The following is a 20,111-nucleotide window of genomic DNA, read 5'->3' as shown; positions in this document are numbered from 1 at the left end:
GAGGATTATCTCGTGGTGGCTCTCAGGTGACATTGGTGTTTCTCTGGGCTTCTAGGATCCTCCTTTGTATTTGGCACGGGGCCTTCGGCGCCATCTGCCAGTCCGGCATTTGGTGTTAACCAAACCCCGACGTTCGGGCAGAGTCAAGGTGCCAGCCAGCCCACTCCCCCAGGCTTTGGAGCTCTGTCCTCGTCGGCGGCGTTGTTTTCTGCTGCCCCTCAGCCCACACCGCCTACTTTCGGGACCGTGTCCAGCAGCAGCCAGCCTCCGGTGTTCGGACAGCAGCCGGGTCAGTCCGCCTTTGGCTCCGCAGCAGCTCCAAGTTCCGGTGAGTGCGCCCCGCTCATGGGGCCCGTGTCTGCTCTGCCCCTGGGCTCTGCGTGTCTTCAGACAGAATGGTTTCTCAATTCTGAAACTGTGCCTGTGTCTTCTTTCTTTTATTTTTATTTTTATGTCTTTTTCTTTTTTAAGGATTTTAGTTGAGAGAGAGATAATGTGCATAAGCGGGGGGAGGGGCAGGGAGAGGGGGGAGCAGAGGGAGCCCAGTACGCGGCTCGACCTCAGGACTCGGATCGTGGCCCGGGCTGAGGGCAGACACTTCAGCGACTGAGCTACCAGGCACCCCTGTCGTATTTCTTTAAATGTCTCTTGTACTTGGCAGAATAGAAAAGTATGTGTTGGGACTTCCCTAGAAACAACATTCCCAACTTTCATACAGTGAAGCACTTTAAGGCATTAACCATGCAGTTAAAATGTAGTTATTTCTTATTCTTTGAGGTGCGGTATCGGTTCTGTCCCATTTCTCCCATCTGAGCTTAGGGGCACCCCAGCCTAGATTTCAGCCGCATTTTCTAGTCCTCGTTGTGATTGGATTTCCTTCGGGAGGTCCTCCCCGCCGCTGCAGCGGTCTCCTGGAACAGAACCCCCCCAGGTGCCCAGGACACTGCTTGATGATCCTTGACTTGCATATTTAAACGAACATTCCCGTGTGTGTGCGCGCGCGCGCGTGCATGCACACATCTACTTAATACGGCTAATCACATTGTACTCTGAGGATATATTTCCTCAAAACTGTAGGATGTGTGGTTTTCTGACCGTGGAATACGACTTCATACAGAAAAGCCTGGGACAGAAATGAGCAGAAGCGAGCAGCTCGCCCTCCACCAGCAGCCCCCGCCCCCGCCCCCGGCTCCCTGCTCCTTCACGCGCCTCTTTCCTTTGCTCTGACGTGTCTGGGCTTTCGTGGCGATCCCTTTCCTGGGGTTTTATTTAAAGCTAACTGCTGACCTGTGAAGCTCTACAGAACATCATTTTGCCTTATTTTTAACTCTGTGTAAATGGAATCCACACTGTGTTCAGTCTCTGGATTCGCGTGGCTTTCACTCTGGCAGAGCGCACCCGTGCTGGCGCATGTGCTGTGCTCAGTCACTGCCACACTGTCCGTCAGTTCATCCATACGCTGCTGCTGACTGTGTCCCAGTTGTTTCTATTACCAGTCGGGAAATGCACCTCTGCTCATTCTTGTATATGTGCCTGGAGGCACACGTGCATACTTTTCGAGGGTACATACCTGGGAGAGGGATTGCCAAACTAAAAGGGCATATCTTAGACTTCAAAAAATAATGCAGGCATATCCTGACGGAGTGTGCCTGTTCGCATCCTACTACATTGTATGAAGATTCTCATATTTTGAGTCTACTGGATTTCATTTTCTGTGAATTTATTTTTTTTAAGATTTTGTTTATTTGACAGAAAAATCGCAAGTAGGCAGAGAGGCAGGCAGAGAGAAAGGGGGAAGCAGGCTCCCTGCTGAGCAGAGATTTCCCCATGCGGGGCTCGATCCCAGGACCCTGAGACCGTGACCTGAGCCGAAGGCAGAGGCTTAACCCACTGAGCCACCCATGTGCCTCTGTGAATTGTTTTTTAAGGATTTTTTTGGCCTTTTTTTTTGGAGGGCGGGAGGTTTCACTTTTGCTTAGTGATTTGCAGGAATTTTTTATGTATCTTGGATATTAGTACTTGGCCAATTAGTACAGGTAGCAGAATTTCCGCTGGGACCTGTGTTAGCCATTTTAATCAGGACGTATGGGTTCTTCTCAGCACATGGGGTGGCACAGTGCAGCCTCCCTTCGGACTCCCTTCGGAAGGGGCGCCCCTCCCCACAGTCCTCCTCCGCCAGGGACCGCTGTGTGCTTAGATCAGTTCTGAGTATGCAGGTGCTGTATGGTACAGTGCACTTTGCTTTTCTATACAAAATTTTGTTTTCTCCAGCACCAGTGATGCCGGTCTGTGTTAGGAATTTCTTTGTACCTGTCATTAGTTATAACTTTAGCTCTTCTCCCAGTCATACAGATTGCTTCTCAATCTTTCCTTATCCGTTGGCTGCTTGTTATAAATAACAATACTAAAGTATTGGAAGGAAATTTTTCACAGAATCTTTTCACCCTTTCCTTCTACCAGGCTTTCTAGGCTTGCTGTTGAACTGTGGTCTTGGTGTCTCTCTTCACCGTTCTGGAGATGGCCCTTCACTTCCTCTCTTTGCTGGAGGATGCCAGTGTCTTGTTCTTTCTTATTCCTCTGTTTTGAGAGAGCAGATCTTCCAGTGATTTATTAAGTCCTCAGGGAAGAGAATTTTGAGACCTTACATTTCTGGAAGTATCTTTATTCTGTGCCTGTGTTTGGTAAGATTTTGGTTGAATGAAGGTTTCATTTGGAGATAATTTTCATAGCTGTGAAAGGATTTCTCCATGCTGGACTTTCTGGATCTCAGAGTTGCTCTGGAAGTCTTTCTTGATGTTTGCTTTTGTATGTGTGCTGCTGAAGTAAGCACTTGATCTTTGCTTTTGGACCCATTTCTTCTTTCTGAATCTCACTGGATCTTTTCTTTGGCTCCGGTGTTCTGACTTAACCAGGAGGATGTTCCTTAATCTGGATCCATTTTTATCCATTGACTGTGTGAAGAATTTAGTTTGTCTTTTTGTGAATGTCCATTGTTGGGAACTTTCTGGAATTACTTCTTTGAAGATTTTTGTGCCTCATTCTTTTACTTCTGTTCTTTTTTCATTTTTGTCCCTTCTGTCCTTTCTGGAAAGATTTCTTCCATTTATCTTTTATTTCCCCTTTGGTCAGGATTTTACTTTTGCTAATTTCAGATGTTCTTTTTTGTTCTGTGGGGGTGTCCTTTTTATATTCTTAATGTTCTTATTTCAGAATTGTTACCTGTTATCTCTTTAGGATATTAATGATGAGATGTGGGGTTTTCTTTTCTCCCCTTTACATTGTGGTTCAATCCATTTTCTACAAATTGTTTTTCTCTTATTCTTTGGCTCTTGGTGTTTCTTAGGAAATACTTTCCTCAACTGTCTGGGGCTTCTTGGCTATCCACTCAACAGTTGTTTTTTTAAATGGTAGTAGGAATAATTAACATGAGATCCATCGTTTCAGCAAATTAAGTGCACGATGCAGTGTTGTTAACTACAGGCCCCTGTCGTACTGCTAACGGCTGCACTCCGCCTCTGGTGTAACTGCGCTCCGTACCCGCTGGCGAGCCCCTCTCCATTCCTTCAGTTCCTCTCTCTCTTCTCTCTCTCACACACACCCCAAACCCACCCCCCGACCCCCCACCCCACAACCATCCTTCTCTCTGCTTCTGTGGTTTGGCAGTTTGGATTCCTCATGTAAGAGAAGTCATGCAGTACCTGTCGTGGGTCCGGCTTATTCCACTTAGCAGGACGTCCTCCCGCTTCAGCCAGGCGCTTGCATATTGTTTAAAGGCTGAACAGTGTTCCTGCGTACGAACCGCCTGTTTCATCTCCTCGGTCGCCGGACATTTAGGTTGCATCTACATCTTGGCTCTAGTAAATAATGGTGCGGTGAACTCGGGAGTTTGGATGGCTCCTTGAGGCCCTGATTTTAAATGTTTGGGAGAAATACCCAGAACAGGGTTGCTGGATCATAGGGTAATTTCTGTTTTTAGTTATTTTCTGAGGCGCCTCCGCACTGTTCTCCACGGTGGCTGCCCCAGTTTGCATCCCCACCAGCAGAGCACGGGGTTGTTTTCCTTCACGCTCTCACCAAGCACCTGTTGTTTCTTGTGTTGCTGATTTTAGCCCTTCTGACAGGTATGAGGTGGCACTTCGCTGTGGTTCTGATGCGCACGTCCCTGACGATGAGTGATGTTGAGCGTCTTTGCACGTGTCTCTTGGCTGTTTGTGTCATCTTTGGAGAAATGTCTGCTCATGTCCTTGGTCCATTTTTTAAATCCAGTTATTTGGGCTTTTTGACTACCAAGTTGTAGAAGTTATGTATTTTGGATATCAGCTCTTCATCAGATACATGGTTTACAAACATCTTTTCCTGTCCAACTCTTAATTTTAGGAGTGTGGGATACCTCAGTACCACTTGATAATTCTTCATGCATGGAGAAGCTCATAGATCTTGAATCTCACTGTAGGTTCATCTGATGGGCCTGCTTCCTTAGGAAGACCTGGATCTTGGTATCAGTAGATCTTTCCTTCAGAAGGTCAGACTCCCCGGAGGTTACTCCCAGTGTCCTGCCAGTGTGCAAACTCCCTGTGGCCTGTGCTCTGGGAGCCGAGTCAGGGAGGAAGGCTGCAGCTCTCCGTAGTCCCAACGTCAGCTTACTTTTGATCCTTCTGTGTTCAGTAGGATGTTCGGGCCTTTGTGGCCACCTAGTCCAGAGACTGAAGTTCTGTCCTGTTGGGGTAGAGGAGAAAAGTCTCGTTTGGTATTGGGGAGGAGTGACCTGGGTTCCTGCTTCTCACACAGATACTCTCCCATCCTCCTCCTCCTCCTCCTCCTCCTTTTTCTTTTTTTATAGTCACACCTCATTCTCCCTTCCAGAGGCCCCTGGCACCCAAGCCTTTGGGTATGTCTAGAGTAAATGAACTACGCCTGTGCTTTCCCGGCTGCCAGCTTAGTACTTGGCTCCAGTCAGCCCTCCGGCGTCTCCATTTTGTCGCTGTTGTCTCCTCTCTGTCCCCCATCTTCGTAAAACAACCTTTACTCTTATTTTAACATAATTTTTGAAGAAGTTAGCGCTAAATGTGGGTGTGGATTCGGCTGTCCTTCCCCCGAAGTCTCTTCTACCCTGTTCTCCTTGGTCGCGGCTAAGTTGGGTCCCTCGTCCGAGGGTGTCGGAGTGTGTTCGGTGTGTCGGTGGAGCGAACGGCTCACTTTAACTTTCTGTTGGGTGACGGTAAGACCGCTTAGTCCTTCCCCGAGGCCTTACCAGAAAACCAGCATTTTGACCTTAGTGAAGTGTTTCTGCTTTAACCGCCGCAGGTTCTTCAGTTTTCCAGTTCGGCAGCAGCAGCACCACCAATTTCAACTTCGCGAACAACAACCCGTCGGGCGTGTTCACGTTCGGGGCGAACCCCGGCACCCCCGCCGCCTCGGCGCAGCCCTCCGGCTCCGCGGCCTTCGCCTTCGGCCAGTCTTCGGCCGCGTTCACTGTGGGGTAAGGCCGCGCGGCGGGGGCGGGGCTGCGGCGGGCGTGGAGCGGGGCTGCGGCGTGGCGGGCGCGCGCCTGCACGGAGCGGGGCTGGGGTGCTCGGCGCGGCCCCCGGGCGGGCGCTGTCGCCTTGTTTGGATGCTGAAGTGTCCCGGAGCACCGGGTAACGTAACGCAGTCCCTCTTTCACAGGTCAAACGGGAAAAATATGTTCTCTTCTTCCGGAACTTCGGTTCCTGGTCGCAAGATAAAGACTGCTGTCAGGCGCAGGAAATAAAGGTCGCGGTGTGTCCCACACCACGTTGGCAACTGCTGGTGCCCTGCTTCTCAGATCCCGGCCGTACTGTGCGTGGGGCTGGCTGTGGCCGGACCTGCCTGACGAGTTCCTGAGTTCGCCCCCCCAGCCCCGCCCTCCCCTCCTCCTCCCCCGTTCGAGAAACAATAATCGCTAGATCGGCGGCTGATTCTGCCCCAGAAATAGGATCCAGCACATGACCCCTGATTGGGCGCCGCGGCCGCGCGCCCGGGCGGGTGGCTTTGTAGGGAGCCTCCGTGCGCGCCGCCGTGCTGCGCTGCGCTCGCGGGGGGACGCGTCGACGTTGTAATTATATGGGAGGAATTCTGTATAGATTAGAGAATGTGGAAGTGAATGATTTCTATGCTGAGTTTGTGCTGGTGTATGTGTGAAGTGAGTGAGTTGGGTGTATTGTGCACTAAAATTTTCTGATAGAGGAAGCCTGATTAAAGAATGGTCCATGCTAAGGACTTATTAGATCTAGTGCGTTCTCCATTTAATAATTATATGCTATTTCTATATTTTCATTCTCCTATCACCTGTCTTGCCTTTTTCATTATTTTATTATGAAACTGGTGTAAATACAATTTTGTTTCTGTACTTTTTTGGCATAACATAAATCTGTGAACTTGAAATTTTAATTTTGTGTTAGAAAATTTGTTTGTTCTTTGTTTAGTCTTGTCTCAGATTTTATTATGTAAATCCCATTATTCAAAGTTGCCTAAATCCATTTAGAAATCTTTAAAAAAAAATTGGGGATTCTTAAAGTGAATTTATTGGCTTTTCTGATCCAGTTTTGTTTGGACCAAAAACCAGTATTGTACAAAGTATTAAGCATATATTTTTATATTTACTGAAATGGACTGTGGTGACTTTGGATAATAAGGAAAAGTTTAATATTAAAGCCATGTTTATTACAGTATAATTAACATGTTAAACCATGGGATAAATGCCATCAATAAAAAATTATGAAATATTTTTTGTTCTAGTGTTAACTTATAATGAAGGTACCAGTGTTAATGGAAGGGAACCTTTTTTTGTAAAGGTTCGCCATGGTCAGAGAAATTCCAAAGAATACATTTAAGTGATTTGGACAACTCCTACGTGAAGGGGAAGTGTCTGGAGGTAAAACATAGAGAAGGTGCCCTGCTTTTCTTCTGGTGCTAGGAATCACGCCTACTTTGCATATAAAATGACATATCTTTTTAAAAGTTGAAAATAAACACACGTAACCATTTGCTTGTATCTGTATCTTCCTTGAGAGGCGACTAGACAGTGTTTACTGATCAGGCCTTGGAGACACATGCCGAAAGCAGCCTAAGAAATCACGTGGTCCTTCTTACAGATTCTTTTACTAATTTTTCCCCCCAACTGGATCTCGTCCGTGGTCCATAAAAGACCTGTTGGGACAGCATTTGCTTGGTTTTAGACTTAATTTGAGCACATGGTGATTTTGTACGGACTTTTATTTTGCTTAACTTCTGGTTAAAATCCAAATTCAGAACTTTAAAATGTTTACGAGCTGTTTTGTGTTTCCAATTTTGCAAAGGTATTTTTTGTTTTGAAAACATCTTAGGTCATTATCTGGTGCTGGTTTGGGGAGAGACATTTTATAATTCTCACTTTATTAATAATATACATTTGACACAGGCCTGTTTGGGGGCAAATGATGGTGAATACCGGAAACCTGGTTTTAATGTGGAGATGTTAATGCCTAACTAAGTGGCAGGTTTGTTCATTATCTGCCATCCTCTGGGCCCATAATGAGTGGGAGTATGGGGCTTTCTGCTCTGGGAAAAATTTTCATAAGAAATGTGCTAGAAATAGTTATTTAGTATTCTTTAAAACAAGTTGACTGAAAATCAAGGTGGCTTAAAAATGAAATCTGGCACCAAAGCTGTAGTCTATAGAGCTGTAATCAGGGCTTGGGACTTGGATTTTCTGTCTCCATTGTCGTTATTCCCAGGCTGCGCATGTGGCTCCAGACGACATTCGTGAACGCAGCTCCAGCGGCAACCCTGCCCCTCCCGACTCGGTCCAGCAGAGGGAATCTCCTTCCTGGACTGGCTCCGCCGGCAGACGTACTTCGCAGCCACTCTCTGTGACTCTAACAGCGGTCTTGGACAGGCCTCGGTCCTACCTTCCCTACACAAGTGAAAACTGAGGGCAGTTCATAGAAGGGGGGAAATACCATGGAAAGAAGCTACTTCTAGTGCTGGAAGACTTCGAATGCCTGAGGTCCAGGCCTGAGGATGGCACTTCAGGTACCAGGTTGTTTCAAGTAATTTATGATTTGGGGCATTAAGAAGAAGTGTAATTTAGACCATTGAAAAATGTCTTCAAGCTAGCTGCTTATTAATAGTTAAATTCTCTCCCAAAATTGTTCGTGTATTTGGGATTTGAAATTAAAGTGGTAGACTAATTTTAAGTTTGTAACCAGGCTATAAATTAGTCTACCACTTTAATTTCAAATAACAAAATCCAAATTTTAAAATTTTTATTATTCAAGTACTCATTATTCATGTAACTCATGTTACAGTCGTTTCAGGCGTACAGCGGGATTCGGCAGTTCTGTACGTTACTTAGTGCTCACCACCGTTAAGTGTGGTCACCATACGTGATTATAGAATTAGTGACTCCTTCCTGTGCTGTCCTTTCATCTCCATGACTTCATTTGTTTCCTGGGTCTATTTAAAGTTTGAAACTCAATGAAAATGTTTACAAAGGTTAGCCTGCGTGTTGAATGGAAACTGACACTTGATGTGGTAGAACTGGGAAAATACGTGTATTGGGTCTAGTGACACATGGCAACTGAATGGACGCTTACCTCGACGTCCACTGTCGTTCGTAGTTCCAGAAATGTAGGTTGTGCCTCAGCTCCGAATAGCACATTGTCTGTAGAACTCAGACCCGGCCATTGTTTAGCTACATTGAGTTGATCTGCGTTCTTCTTGAGGAACCTGTTTTGTATCCTGTCCTCCTCTAGATGTGTTAGAATAGGAAGTGCTTGTAAGATCAGAATGAGGTTTAAACTGTCCAGCTCAGTCATTTACCAGCTATGAGCCTTTGAACTTCCGGTTCCCCATGTGTAACATGGGTCCTTAGTATCTTGCTTAGTAGTTGGGGGAGTTAACCATTTTAAGGACAGAATTAGTTGAACATTAAGCATAGTCATCTGTGGGTAACTTCTGAGTGACTTGCCTAAAGAATATACCCCAAAAGGTAGACTCTTTTTTTTTGGGGGGGGGGTAGACCTCTTATTTCTGAAAGCAGAAACTCAATGAAAATGTTTACAAAGGTAAACTAGCTGACTGCCATTCTCCTAAAGGCCGCGAATGCTAGAAATTTGTATTTGGAAGCAAGGGTTCCCTTAAGCAGGAGATTCTAGAGCAAACTTCAATTAACAGTCAGAAAACAAAAGCATTGGTGATCAAGTATTTATTGAGATAAAGAATACAAAGGTGGCATACAAAGTATTAAAAATAGAATGCTGAATTTTTTTTATAGGCAGGCCATCAGATACTGTTTGTGGGTCAAGCCCTACTTTAATGAACTGTGAGGATATACACATAATAACATAGTTTGGAATGAGGAACTTCACCCAGGCAAGCACATAGTGTGAAGATTTTGGCCTTTGGTACAGGGGACGGGGAATGGCAAGTACCTGAAACGGTACTTGTCAGATTTTAGGAATACTGGTATTATTTGGGCATATTTTTCAAAAGAAACAACAGCCTGTTTTAATAGGGCTAAGTGTGGACTGAAAATATTTAATATCCCTGTTTCTCTCACAAAGCCCAGTACTCGCAAGTATTTTCAACTCCTTTCTCCCTTCCTGTTGCTGGAAATACTGATGCATGAGTAAAACCCCCACACAAGTCACTTAAGGGAACAAGTCCTTTTAAAGCAGAGTTAAAACAACTTATACTTGTCATGTAAAGCAATAATCACTAAAGACCTAGTAGTGTTATTTAAATAAGAGGGCCCTCAAATATGTATTTTTTCCCCAATCCTAAATAGTGGGGCAAAACTGGAAAGTAAGTGTTTAGGTGGAAACAAGTGACTTCTGCACCAGTGCGATACAAGCAGCAGCTGGGTAATACTTTATAACGCGTTACTGTCCAAAAAGTTGTTGGCTTTATTTTTATAGTCATAGCTTGGTCTAAAAATCAAGGCTTACTATCCTCCCATTTACTTCCCTAAACCCAGCATGGACTTAGTGCGTCAGACTTTTCTCAAGGTGCACCAGCCGTCCGGAGGCCTGGGTATGGAGATTTTCTAGATGTCCACGCTAACTGCCTGTTCTGCGGTTTTATTCAGGCCATATTCACTGCAAGTGGTCTTACTTGGCTTGACTTCTAATATTTGTTCCCTTATGACTTATCTTGTAAAAGTGATGAATAATGTTTGTACTATGAAAACAACTCTTTTTGCCTTTTTAGGCTAGAGTTTCAGCATGAGAATTATACTTGGACACAGAAAATCAGCATTTCTAGAAATGAAAAAAATAAAGTGTTTTTGAAAAGACGGAGGCTCAACCCCCCTCACAACCCTAAGAGAAAAAAAGTGACTCTCCCTTCTTCCCCACTATTTTGTCATTTTCCCCCCAATGATTTGGAAATCAAAATCTCTTTTCCTGTGTGCCGAATTCAAAATACAAACACACTTCATTTTGTTAGAAAGGTAGAACAGCAGTAACAGAACTTGTATTTATTTTATCAGGGTATATAACTTGGATCCCAAGATGGATCTAAATGAACCTACATCCAGCTAGGATTCTAAATAACTCATATATAGCAAATGTGCAATATTGTAAGAATTAAACTGGGCTACTTGCTTTTGTTTGGCAATAGAAATAAAAATAGCCTAGATGGTGAACCTTCTAATTATCTGAGAGGAAATTCTACATTAAAGATCTATTCCAGAGCTACATGGCTGAAGGACACTTCAAGTTGAATTCTCCATCAGTGGCCAAGAGAGCGGTATCCACTGATGCTAACGTATACACTACTGAGTGAGTTTACGTAACTTTTCCTACTGTGTCTTTCTACTGTGAAGGGCCAAACACTTTAAACATCTTCTCAGGGGCTACAAGTGAGTGATCTGTTGAGTACTTTGACACACTTAATAGGCTTTCTGTGATGTTGATTTAATAAAAAATTTTGAAAAACATGGTTTATGAAATTTTACAATAAAGATTAATAAGGGTGCTGTTCAGGTTTCTATAGACATCAAATGTGAATATTTTCAGTTTTAAAGTCAAAGAAAAAACCCACATGTCATGTGTTTGCTATTTGAGACCAAAAATAAAGTCCAGATTGATCTTTTAAGCAATCTAATTATGAAGTATCCAAGACAGGCTAGTGTTTTTGGGGAAAACAATGTCAGGATTGGAAAAAATGCCAAAGAAATTTCTCCGATAAATCTCAACACTGTTAACTGGGCCATTTAACAAAAGCATGCACACACATTTAAAACACTAAGCTTTGCTTCAGTAGAAGAATAAATTAAAATGTAATACACAAAGTGTTACTTAACAATTCCCTCAAAACATCATCCCTGGCAGGCCCCCAAAACTTAGAAAAATGTATGGAAATGGTAAGTGTCTTTGTTGTAGAAAGAACAGTTCATAATGGGAAAACTGCTAATATTTCACAGGCTACTAGTATTTTATCATGAAATACTAAGATTAATATTTAACTCCTTGATGTTTCAAAAGTCATGGAACTATATAAAATATAATAAAAAGAAACTAGCTAGTATGTGACTACCTGGTGTAGAAATAGAAGGTACATTCAGGACACTGAACAGCACTAACACCTGCTTCATGCCACACACATACTGGGAATATTGTTTTACAGTAAATATGCAACAATTTGATGAAGTCCTTCCCCCCACATACTTCTCGTTTGATTTAGGGCACTAAAAACACTTGCACATGAATTTCAACTTAAATTTACGGTGAAAATTTAGGTGACCCTCCCCTCCCCCTTTAAAAGCAATCACTAACTTACCTTTTCTTTAAAAATAATCAATGATAATAGAGCAGTAGGGCTGAATACTTTTCATCGTCATGCAAAACTTGCCCCAAACACGTGTTGAACAGGAACAGTACTTGTAAAGTGACATCATTCCCACAATACACTGTAGTCCAGATCTGCAAACTTCAGGTGCGGGAACTGCTAGGCCTGCCCCGTCCGCCCCTTTGTCTTGCAGCTAACATACTTCCTCCTAGGCCGGGGGCCAAGTGCATTACCAGATTTGTGTCTCCACTCCGTCTCCCCAAAAGCAAACACAATTACCCCAAGAAGTGTTAACTAAAGATGAGTTAATGTGTTTACAAAACACAACTGGACTTTTTCCATCATTTTGGGATAAACCAAAATAAATTTTTGAAAGTTTCATCTGGCGATTTCACAGCTGAAAATGCTTTCAGGAAATTCTAAGCCTTAGATCTTAAGAAAGTATATATTGTCCATTGTTGATTATAAAACCACTTGCTGCCTTTTCGATCTGAAAATTTTTAACACTTGAATTTAACAGGTTTTTCTTCTGGAAAAGTTCTTTGGCATTCAAGTAAAATCAATACTTTCAGAATAGTCACCTGCATCACACTGGAGCGACTGCTTTAATTTCTAAATCATCAATTAGTGTAACTCAGGGATACCGATGGCCTTGACACATAATTTAGTCTTGTTACTCCAGAGAGTATGGAATTCAGGGCTTTTGGAGGCATCATCTGACCCCATTTCTTTTTACCACAATGGTTCCTGCCACAATGTCATAGGCTGTTCGATTATGCTGAAAAAACAGCAGTGTGATGAAAGCAGGAAAAAAAGAAGCAATAGAAAAATTCTTGATCAAAGCTCGTATAGTAGACCTAAAAAATTAAGGTAAAAAATACCAGATAAATTACATACCAACCACTTAGAGGTTAATACTATCCTACACCAAGTTTAAAATATATATATTTAAAATATACATTCAAAGTATTGAGCGTTTTTACCTTCGATATCGGAGTTACTTTGAAATAATAGCATTATATTCTGATCAAACCACCTGGGCTCTAAAGACAACAACAGAAGAGTAAGACTAAGACTTCAGAACCTCCACCTGAAGAGCACTGATGAGTACTCTCAGAATGCGAACTAAAGGTTTAGAGTATTTTCTCGGATATTTGGCTAGAAGAATAGCTGTTCCCTTTACTTACCTTTTGAATATTCACTCGTGTGGGTTTAGTACCTTCTACACTCATGCCTCCTGCAGTCCCCTCTTCTACCTTCTGTGAGGCTCTGACAGCTTAAATTACTGTGTATTCTTTCTTTGGGGGATGCTGTGATTAAAGAAAGCTTTACAAAGCTTCCAAGTGTGGCTCAGAGTGGAGAATTCTCCTATCCGTGTTAGATTTCTGCCTCTCTGTGCACGGCAAGGCTATAGAGAAAGTGCGTGGCTGAGTGCGGCTCTGAACGCAGACTGGCTGCTGTCAGATCCATTTTCAACCACTCACTCGCACTCCACATCTGTAAAAAGGGGATAACGCTACGGATGGTACCTGGCTTATTAATACGTATTGTTTTAAACAAGGCCCGTTACGTAAGAGGTGCTCAATAAACAGCCATTACTGACTCTCATTAAAAGTAGCAACCAGGATTATAATAATCACAAAACTGTAAGGAAACTTGAGGATATCTGCAAAATGGAGGCTTCCAGAGTCTCTCCTGTTCCTTTACATAACACCCCAGCTCTGAATCATTCTGGCAGCAATTCCAGCCTGTATCTTGTTTTTGCTCAGCTGACTGCCACCTACTTAAGTCTCTACAACTCCCATGAGCACAAGGTGTACCTCTCCCCAGAGCCAGCCGCCGCCGGCCAGCCCCGTGTCCTGCCGGCGGGACAAGCGCGCTCGTGCGGTGTGAGAGCCGGAGCTGCGGGGTGCGCGCGTTTCCGCCCGAACCCCTGCTGCCCATTCACGATGGGATGAGGACACGGATTACTACCACGTGGAAACTGGAGGCGCGAGGCAGATTAGTAACTGGCCCAACAGCCACTGATTTAGAGAAAAAACGAACTAGGTACGGAGCACTGATCAGACACCGCCACCACCCAAACCCCCTCGCAACTTTTATTCCATAAAATGATTATCTTGAAATTGTACACTGAAGAGGGGTCTACAATTCCACAACAGTTGAAAACCTCCACCTTTTCCGTTTTAAACTTAACACAGGTTAATACCATTACATGCCATGGGAAAAAAATACCAACATCCTAAAAATACTTATCAAATGGTATAACTTAGGACCAACATTGAATTCTACACTTAATTATTTTCGTATGTATGTAGGAAATTAAGCCAAGAAAAGAACTTACGTTGTAATGCTAACATTTGAGGAAGGAATCACTAAAACCCGACTCGGTGCAATAAGCACTGATGTGTCACATGTCACCACGCGAAGGCCGAGCAGGAACTTCCCTGGGGTAGCTCCACCTGCTCCCCAAATGCAAATTATCTAAGGAAAGAAGGAGAGTTTAAAGATTATTTATTTATTTGACAGAGGGAGAAGTCAGAAGTAGGCAGGGAGGCAGACGGGGGGGTTGCGGGGGGGAAGAAGGCTCCCCGATGAGCAGAGAGCCCAATGCAGATGCGGGGCTTGATCCCAGGACCCTGGGATCATGACCTGAGCCTATGGCAGAGGCTTAACCAGCTGAGACCCCCAAGTACCCCGAGAGAAGGAGAGTTTAAAAATAATTTACTAGCTCAACTCTATCAATTTTAAAGATGTTTTTTTGCCATGTTATTCATGTTTTAAAATTTTAAGTTGAAAGAATCTCAGAATATTGGGAGGTCAACGCTGTAAGGCTTCTCCGCAAGTCTTTTATACCCTCAGTACCACAAGAGGTCTACTGTAAGATTTCTCTGTGACCCATTTTCTTTTTTTGTTTAGCAATTTGTTTCTATGGAAAATACATTTCAAGTTCCACAACCAACTTACAAGTATATTTTTGGACCACAAGGCTCAAATATGTTATAAAGAAATTGTCTCCACTCAAAAGTTCTGCTTTTTGACTTGAAGAATACTACGTTAAAGAACATGTGGAAAAAGTTAAAGAGATATTTGACAGAAACATGCATAATTATAAATTTCCATTACTTTTTATGTTGGGCTGATCATCTAAAATTAGATTGTTAAAAAATAAATAAATAAAATAACTTGTTAAATGTGAATATTTGCTGAGTCAGTAGCTTACCTCATAGAAACAAACTAACAATCTGTATATAAGAGCCACAATCATCATTTTCTGCAAGTCTTCCATTGATGTGTCTTCATCTATTTCTTCTATTATATAGTGCATAGCAAACTTAGAGATATCCCTACACAAAACAATAGTTTGGGGTTATAAAGAATTATTTACCAGAGCAATTTGCATTGGTATTTTTTCCAGCAGTGTCACAAACTAAAACTGAAATTCTAAATTAATCTTTAGGTTTCCACACATTTTAGCTTCACAGAACATTCATTAGCTTGTTCAACAAACAAGCAGCATCGAACTAGCCTCAGGGACTCAACCTGATCTCTGCTCTCACAGAGACTCTTACCTACCAGACAAAGCACAACAAAGTACCAATGAAGTGGGATGGGGGTGATGACGGAGAACCACAGGGTAGTAGGGAGACATATTCCAGGTACATTTCACTTAGGGAGTGAAGGCTTCCCAGAAAGGACGTTTGAGTTTGAGCTGAGATCTTGCGTAGGAAGAGAAGTTAGCCAGACAGAAGAAGGGGGCGGGGGGAGTTTCAGGAGAGAGAGACTAGGGAGAGAGCGTGCCTAGGAACAGAACAAGGCTGTGATGGAGGCTGTAAGCAGGACAGTGTGGCTCAAATATTAAGCACAGCAGGTCAGAAATAAGAGCATCTGTTAAGTGATAGGAAGACAAGCCTTTATCCTAATGGCAGTAAGAAATCGCTGAAGAGTTTTAAGGTGGGAGAGGGGCAGAATCCGAATTTATGATCTCCTTGGTTTTACTATCAGAGACTGGGCTGAGATAGAGCAGGAGATGGCAGACCGAGATACCAGTCAGGAGGTTTTTGCTATGATCCAGATAAGAGATGACAGCCACTGGACTGGGGAGAAGCAGTGACAATGAAACAGTACAGGGACAATGGTCTGAGCCAGAGGCTGCGGAATGGGAGCCTGAAAAGAAAGGAGCTGGTACCTGGTTGGCTGTGTGGGAGGTGGGAGAGCAGAGTCAGCGGAATCAAAGTAACACTCAGGTTCCTAGCAAGGACCCTGAAATTTCACCAAAGGGTTTGTATCTTGACACACTTGCTACCTTTGTATTTGTAAGTTCTGGGCTTCACTTCTTGAAGTAAACCCAAACTTCAGTCTACAAAAAGGAAGTATGAAGCTCTGCATCTCATGTTGGTGATACAACTGAAGACTTCGTATGAAATGAGCTCAGCGCTTAGCATATATAGAAAGGGCTGAGCAAGTGGTCACTGTTCTATAATTATTAATGTGAAAGGAGGATCATTCAAATAAACGGCTCACTTTGCAGTTCTCTTGGGACTTCCCCCGAAATATAAGCTATAAGCTATCCCATTTGGAAAAGCCGTCTAACTGATTACCAACACTTCATCTACCCAAAGCTCTTTATGTTTTTGTTTTTACTCTGAATGGGATAGTAAGAGGGAAATTAATGCCTAGTCTAATAAAATGGTTGAATAAAAATCAAATGTTTACCCTCTTTTGATAAGTGAGATTCCCACAGATCTTTCAGAACTCATTGTTTTTTCTTTTTTGTACTTATTTCTTAAAAGCAAGAAAACAAAATATGACCAAGCTCCTTGGAGCAGCTCCCTGTAGGAGAAATCATGACACTGGCACACTGACTGTCCACACAGTCACCTGCGGCCATGACCAGAACTACAGAAAACAAGACTTCTATGCAGTAGACATTAAAACCTTTCTGCAAATAACCTTAACTTACTTTATTCCACTGAGGTGCATAATGCTTAAGACAATGGTTGCTTTTATAAAGAAGAGAATAAAGAAATCCACCATCTCTGCCATAAATCTGTGGGCCAAGGATGGAATAACATACTCTCTGCCTGTAAATTAAAAAAAAAAAAAAAAAAAAAAAAGAGGAAAACTAGTTATTTCACAAAGGCCTTAGAACCCAAGCTAGGTAATAAATGGAGAACACAAAGTCAAGGTATAACCAGCTAATAAAAAAACAAGTTAAAACCTCACAACAGTTCATGGTATTGACTCTATCTCTATCAGTACCACATGCTATTTATTCCACTATTTACTGAACAGCTTAAAGTTTGCTTTCACCACCTTACGGTTTAAAAACGATTTCACAGATACTAAGTTATTTAAGGCACTCAATACATTTCACTAGGGACTCAAAAGCATACCCTGGTGATCACCAAGCCTGTGACACAAAATAAAACATTTTTAGTAAGAACCCAGGTTAAGTATAGACAATTACAAAGTAAACACCTGCGTTCCTCATACTACCCCCTCTTCATTAAGATTGTCTTGCTTCTCTGTGTAATAAATCCAATGATTATCAATCTGACAGCGCAAGTTCTGAGTGGGATCAAATTCAGGAAAACTAGATCTTGTCTCCTATATGGCTGAACAAAGTAAACAAAGTCTAACTAATAAACTAAAAAGTGTAACTAGTGTTCCAATTCCCATACAGAAGTAAACAGACAATATTACAAAGAACATCAGGTAGGGCTCAACGGTTCGTAACAACGTCTGCATTCACGTCAATCTCCGTTCATATCCGTCAGCTTCATTAATTCCCCGATCAAGGATACCGATACTACCATTTGCCATCATAGACCGCATCATACATCATAAGTCCACGTCTGGATTATTCCCAGCACGACCCGCACCCCCGACCCCGACCCCGCCCCTGCCCTCAGAGTGGGTTTGCCACCCGAGAACGAAGCTCTGAGCTCGGTCTCCACAGCACAGAGATCAAGCGGCCAGTCTCCTGAGCAAACATCAACTTTCACGTGGAGACGACTAGTCCCAGGAATAAGGGAATCAGGTCGGAGGACCGGGTCTAAAGGAAAAGGAACCCGTACAGCCTCGCCGCACACTTCAGGAACCTCCAGCCTGGGCGAACGACCGCCGCGGAACGCCGACAAACACAACCCGCGCGGCTGCAGCGGTTCCGGAAGTCGCAAGCGCGGCCGCTCTACCCCCCGCAGAGCGCCCCTGAGACCCTCCCGCTCCGCCCCGCCCCGCCTCTCCGTCGCGCTGCTCACCTGCCTGCCGCCCGGTCTCGCTCGGGCTTCGCGAAGGGGCCCCGGGTCCCACTCTGGTCACTGGGGCTGTCCGGACGGGTCCCTGCCCGTGCGGAGCCCGGGCTCCCAGGCCCGCGACCGGAGCAGCGGCGGTGATGCCGGTGGCCGCTCTCGGGTCAGGCCCGGCGGCCGCGGCGCTCAGGAAGTAGAAGGGGTTGTAATAGCCCAGCTGGAGGGGCGGCAGCGCCGCGGCCTGGGGGGCGGCGGCGCCACCGCCCGAGGGGTAGCTCGGCGGGGGCGGCTGGGGGCTGCAGTAGGCGGGGAAGGCGGCCAGGCCGCTGTGCCAGGTGAGGTAGCCGCAGTAGGACTGCCACAGCCACTCGTGCACCTGCCGGGAATACTCGCGGGCGCTCAGCCGCGCCGGCCTCTCTCGCGGCGCCGCGGCCTCGGGCGCCTCGCGGCCTGCCGGCTCCTGCAGCCCCGCGCGAGGGCCCGGGGCCGCCTCCCCGCACTTCCCGGGCTCGCGCAGCGGCTCCGACTCCTCAGTGGTGCCCGCGGCGGGCGCGAGGCCCGGGACGGGGGGCCTGCCCGGGGCCTGGGGTTCGGCCTGCGGCCCGTCCCGGGGCCGTGGGGCGGCGGCGGCAGGAGAGCCTCTCAGGGAAGGGACGGGCTCGGCGTCTCCTCCGCCGTCGTCCTGCCCAGGAGGGCGGCCTCGGGCTTCCTCCGGCCCCTCTGCCATCGTCGCCTCAGCAGCACCCTCGGCGGTCCTGTCACTGCGCCGTCTCCCTCCCCCACTAGCCCCTCCCCAACGGCCGGGTCGCCACCGCAGCAGCCGCAGGCGTCAACAATCCGCCACCGGAAGCGGAAACCCCGCCTCTCCTCGGCGTCGCAGGCCGCTGGGCGGAGCCGGGGAGGGCGGGCGTGGAGGAGGGGCAGCGTGCAGCGGCGCGGGCGTCCGGCGTCGGGCGTCTCAGCTGACCCGAGCTCTTGGCTCCTCGGTTGTTCGGACCAGGTTGCCCGTTCCCTCGCCAACTCTCACGGTCTTCACGAAGTCTAGGGCCCGTGGCTTCCCCACATCATCCCCTGGGAGGTGGACTCAGGCTGTCCCAGGAGAAACTGCGGAGGGAGGAGGAGGATTTCCGAGGGAGGTCCGGGGTCCCGGTTTCGGTGACGAGCCGCGACCGCGGGTCTCCAGGCACGGGGCTTGTTGCTTACTCCGCCTGCGTTCTTTCTAGTAATCAGCCCTGGCCGTGTGGACTCAAGACGGTGACGCAAGGCCTGTCCCCGGGGTTAAGGGTTAAGAAATGAATCACCAAACTACAGTATGGCTCGGCTGCAGGGATTTTCAGTGCAAAGGACGGGAAGTGGGATTATAGGGATTATGTTGATTTAAGATCGAACCTCGTCCTTATGCCGGAGCTAACCTGTGTCGCTAAAATCTTACTTTCCACGGCTGTCGACTAGCAACACTGCCTTTCCTCAAGCCATCGTCTCGGCCTTTAGTGTATCTATTCCTTTATACTCTGTTACGGCGAGACCCGTTCGTATCCCAGGGCTTTGGAGCCTTCTCTGAATACTGGGGCCCAGGCATGATTTCCCCTTCCTCTGAACTGTATATAGCACCTTATATTTTTATATTTTAATATACTTCCAAATGTCATGAAGTTGATTAAGTGATAAGAGTATGTTTTTGTATCGCGGTACCATTCTGAAGACCTTTAGGGGCTAAGTACTGTGGTTACACTTGTTGCTAGTGATGTCCAGAAACATTCTTGACTGCCCTGGGAACTAGAATAGTAAAAGGGTGGACTTTTGCCCTTAAAAGGTTCAGTAGCTCATATGATTAAAGGGAAGGACCTTTCATGAAACACTCGAAGACCTATTTAAGACAGTATTAGTATAAGAATCCAAAGTAAGGGAGGGATCATGGTGGTCTATAGCTAGCAAGGTTACTCTTAACATGTTTGGTTTTAAGAATTGTGAGGAAGTTGGAGCATTTACGCAAATAAGCATTCCAACTCTGGAGGGTTCTGGGACTGGGGGTGGCAGGAGAAGCAGGAAGAAATGACGGTGATATGG

At 45.4% G+C, this 20,111-nt stretch overlaps 2 protein-coding genes across 7 annotated transcripts in view; one reads left to right on the top strand and one right to left on the bottom strand.

The window, feature by feature from the left end:
- NUP153 (nucleoporin 153) overlaps window positions 1–6,743 on the top strand; it is an 87,875-nt gene extending 81,132 nt beyond the window's left edge. For all 5 annotated transcript variants that reach the window (XM_082731803.1, XM_082731799.1, XM_082731800.1 and 2 more), the window contains 3 exons: window positions 56–328; window positions 5,305–5,479; window positions 5,665–6,743. In XM_082731803.1, coding sequence (XP_082587929.1) covers window positions 56–328; window positions 5,305–5,479; window positions 5,665–5,749 — 533 coding nt within the window. In that variant the 3' untranslated portion in view covers window positions 5,750–6,743. The remainder of the gene's footprint in view (window positions 1–55; window positions 329–5,304; window positions 5,480–5,664) is intronic.
- Window positions 6,744–9,190: 2,447 nt separating this feature from the next.
- FAM8A1 (family with sequence similarity 8 member A1) lies at window positions 9,191–18,870 on the bottom strand. 2 transcript variants are annotated; one of them, XM_082731834.1, is made up of 5 exons: window positions 18,054–18,870; window positions 16,754–16,874; window positions 15,014–15,137; window positions 14,135–14,274; window positions 9,191–12,647 (listed from the first exon to the last, which is right to left on the bottom strand). In XM_082731834.1, exons 1-5 carry the CDS (start codon window positions 18,769–18,771, stop codon window positions 12,503–12,505), a joined length of 1,248 nt encoding a protein of 415 aa, XP_082587960.1. In that variant the 5' UTR covers window positions 18,772–18,870; the 3' UTR covers window positions 9,191–12,502. The 2 variants fall into 2 exon arrangements, with proteins under 2 accessions (XP_082587960.1, XP_082587961.1); XM_082731835.1 differs by lacking the exon at window positions 14,135–14,274.
- Between the last annotated feature and the right edge of the window lie 1,241 nt (window positions 18,871–20,111).

The sequence above is a fragment of the Mustela nivalis genome, assembly GCF_964662115.1.
Source record: "Mustela nivalis genome assembly, chromosome: 5".
In the NCBI taxonomy this organism is placed as follows: Eukaryota; Metazoa; Chordata; class Mammalia; order Carnivora; family Mustelidae; genus Mustela; species Mustela nivalis.
This window is presented reverse-complemented; position numbering and strand designations above follow the sequence as displayed.

Excerpts from the sequence above, each read along its gene's own strand:
- FAM8A1 (XM_082731834.1), bottom strand. The coding sequence starts at position 18,771 with ATGGCAGAGGGGCCGGAGGAAGCCCGAGGCCGCCCTCCTGGGCAGGAC. Across the intron at positions 15,138-16,753 it reads ATGCACCTCAGTGGAATAAA|GGATATCTCTAAGTTTGCTA; the intron begins GTAAGTTAAGGT and ends TGTTTTGTGTAG. Across the intron at positions 14,275-15,013 it reads TGTTAGTTTGTTTCTATGAG|ATAATTTGCATTTGGGGAGC; the intron begins GTAAGCTACTGA and ends TTCTTTCCTTAG.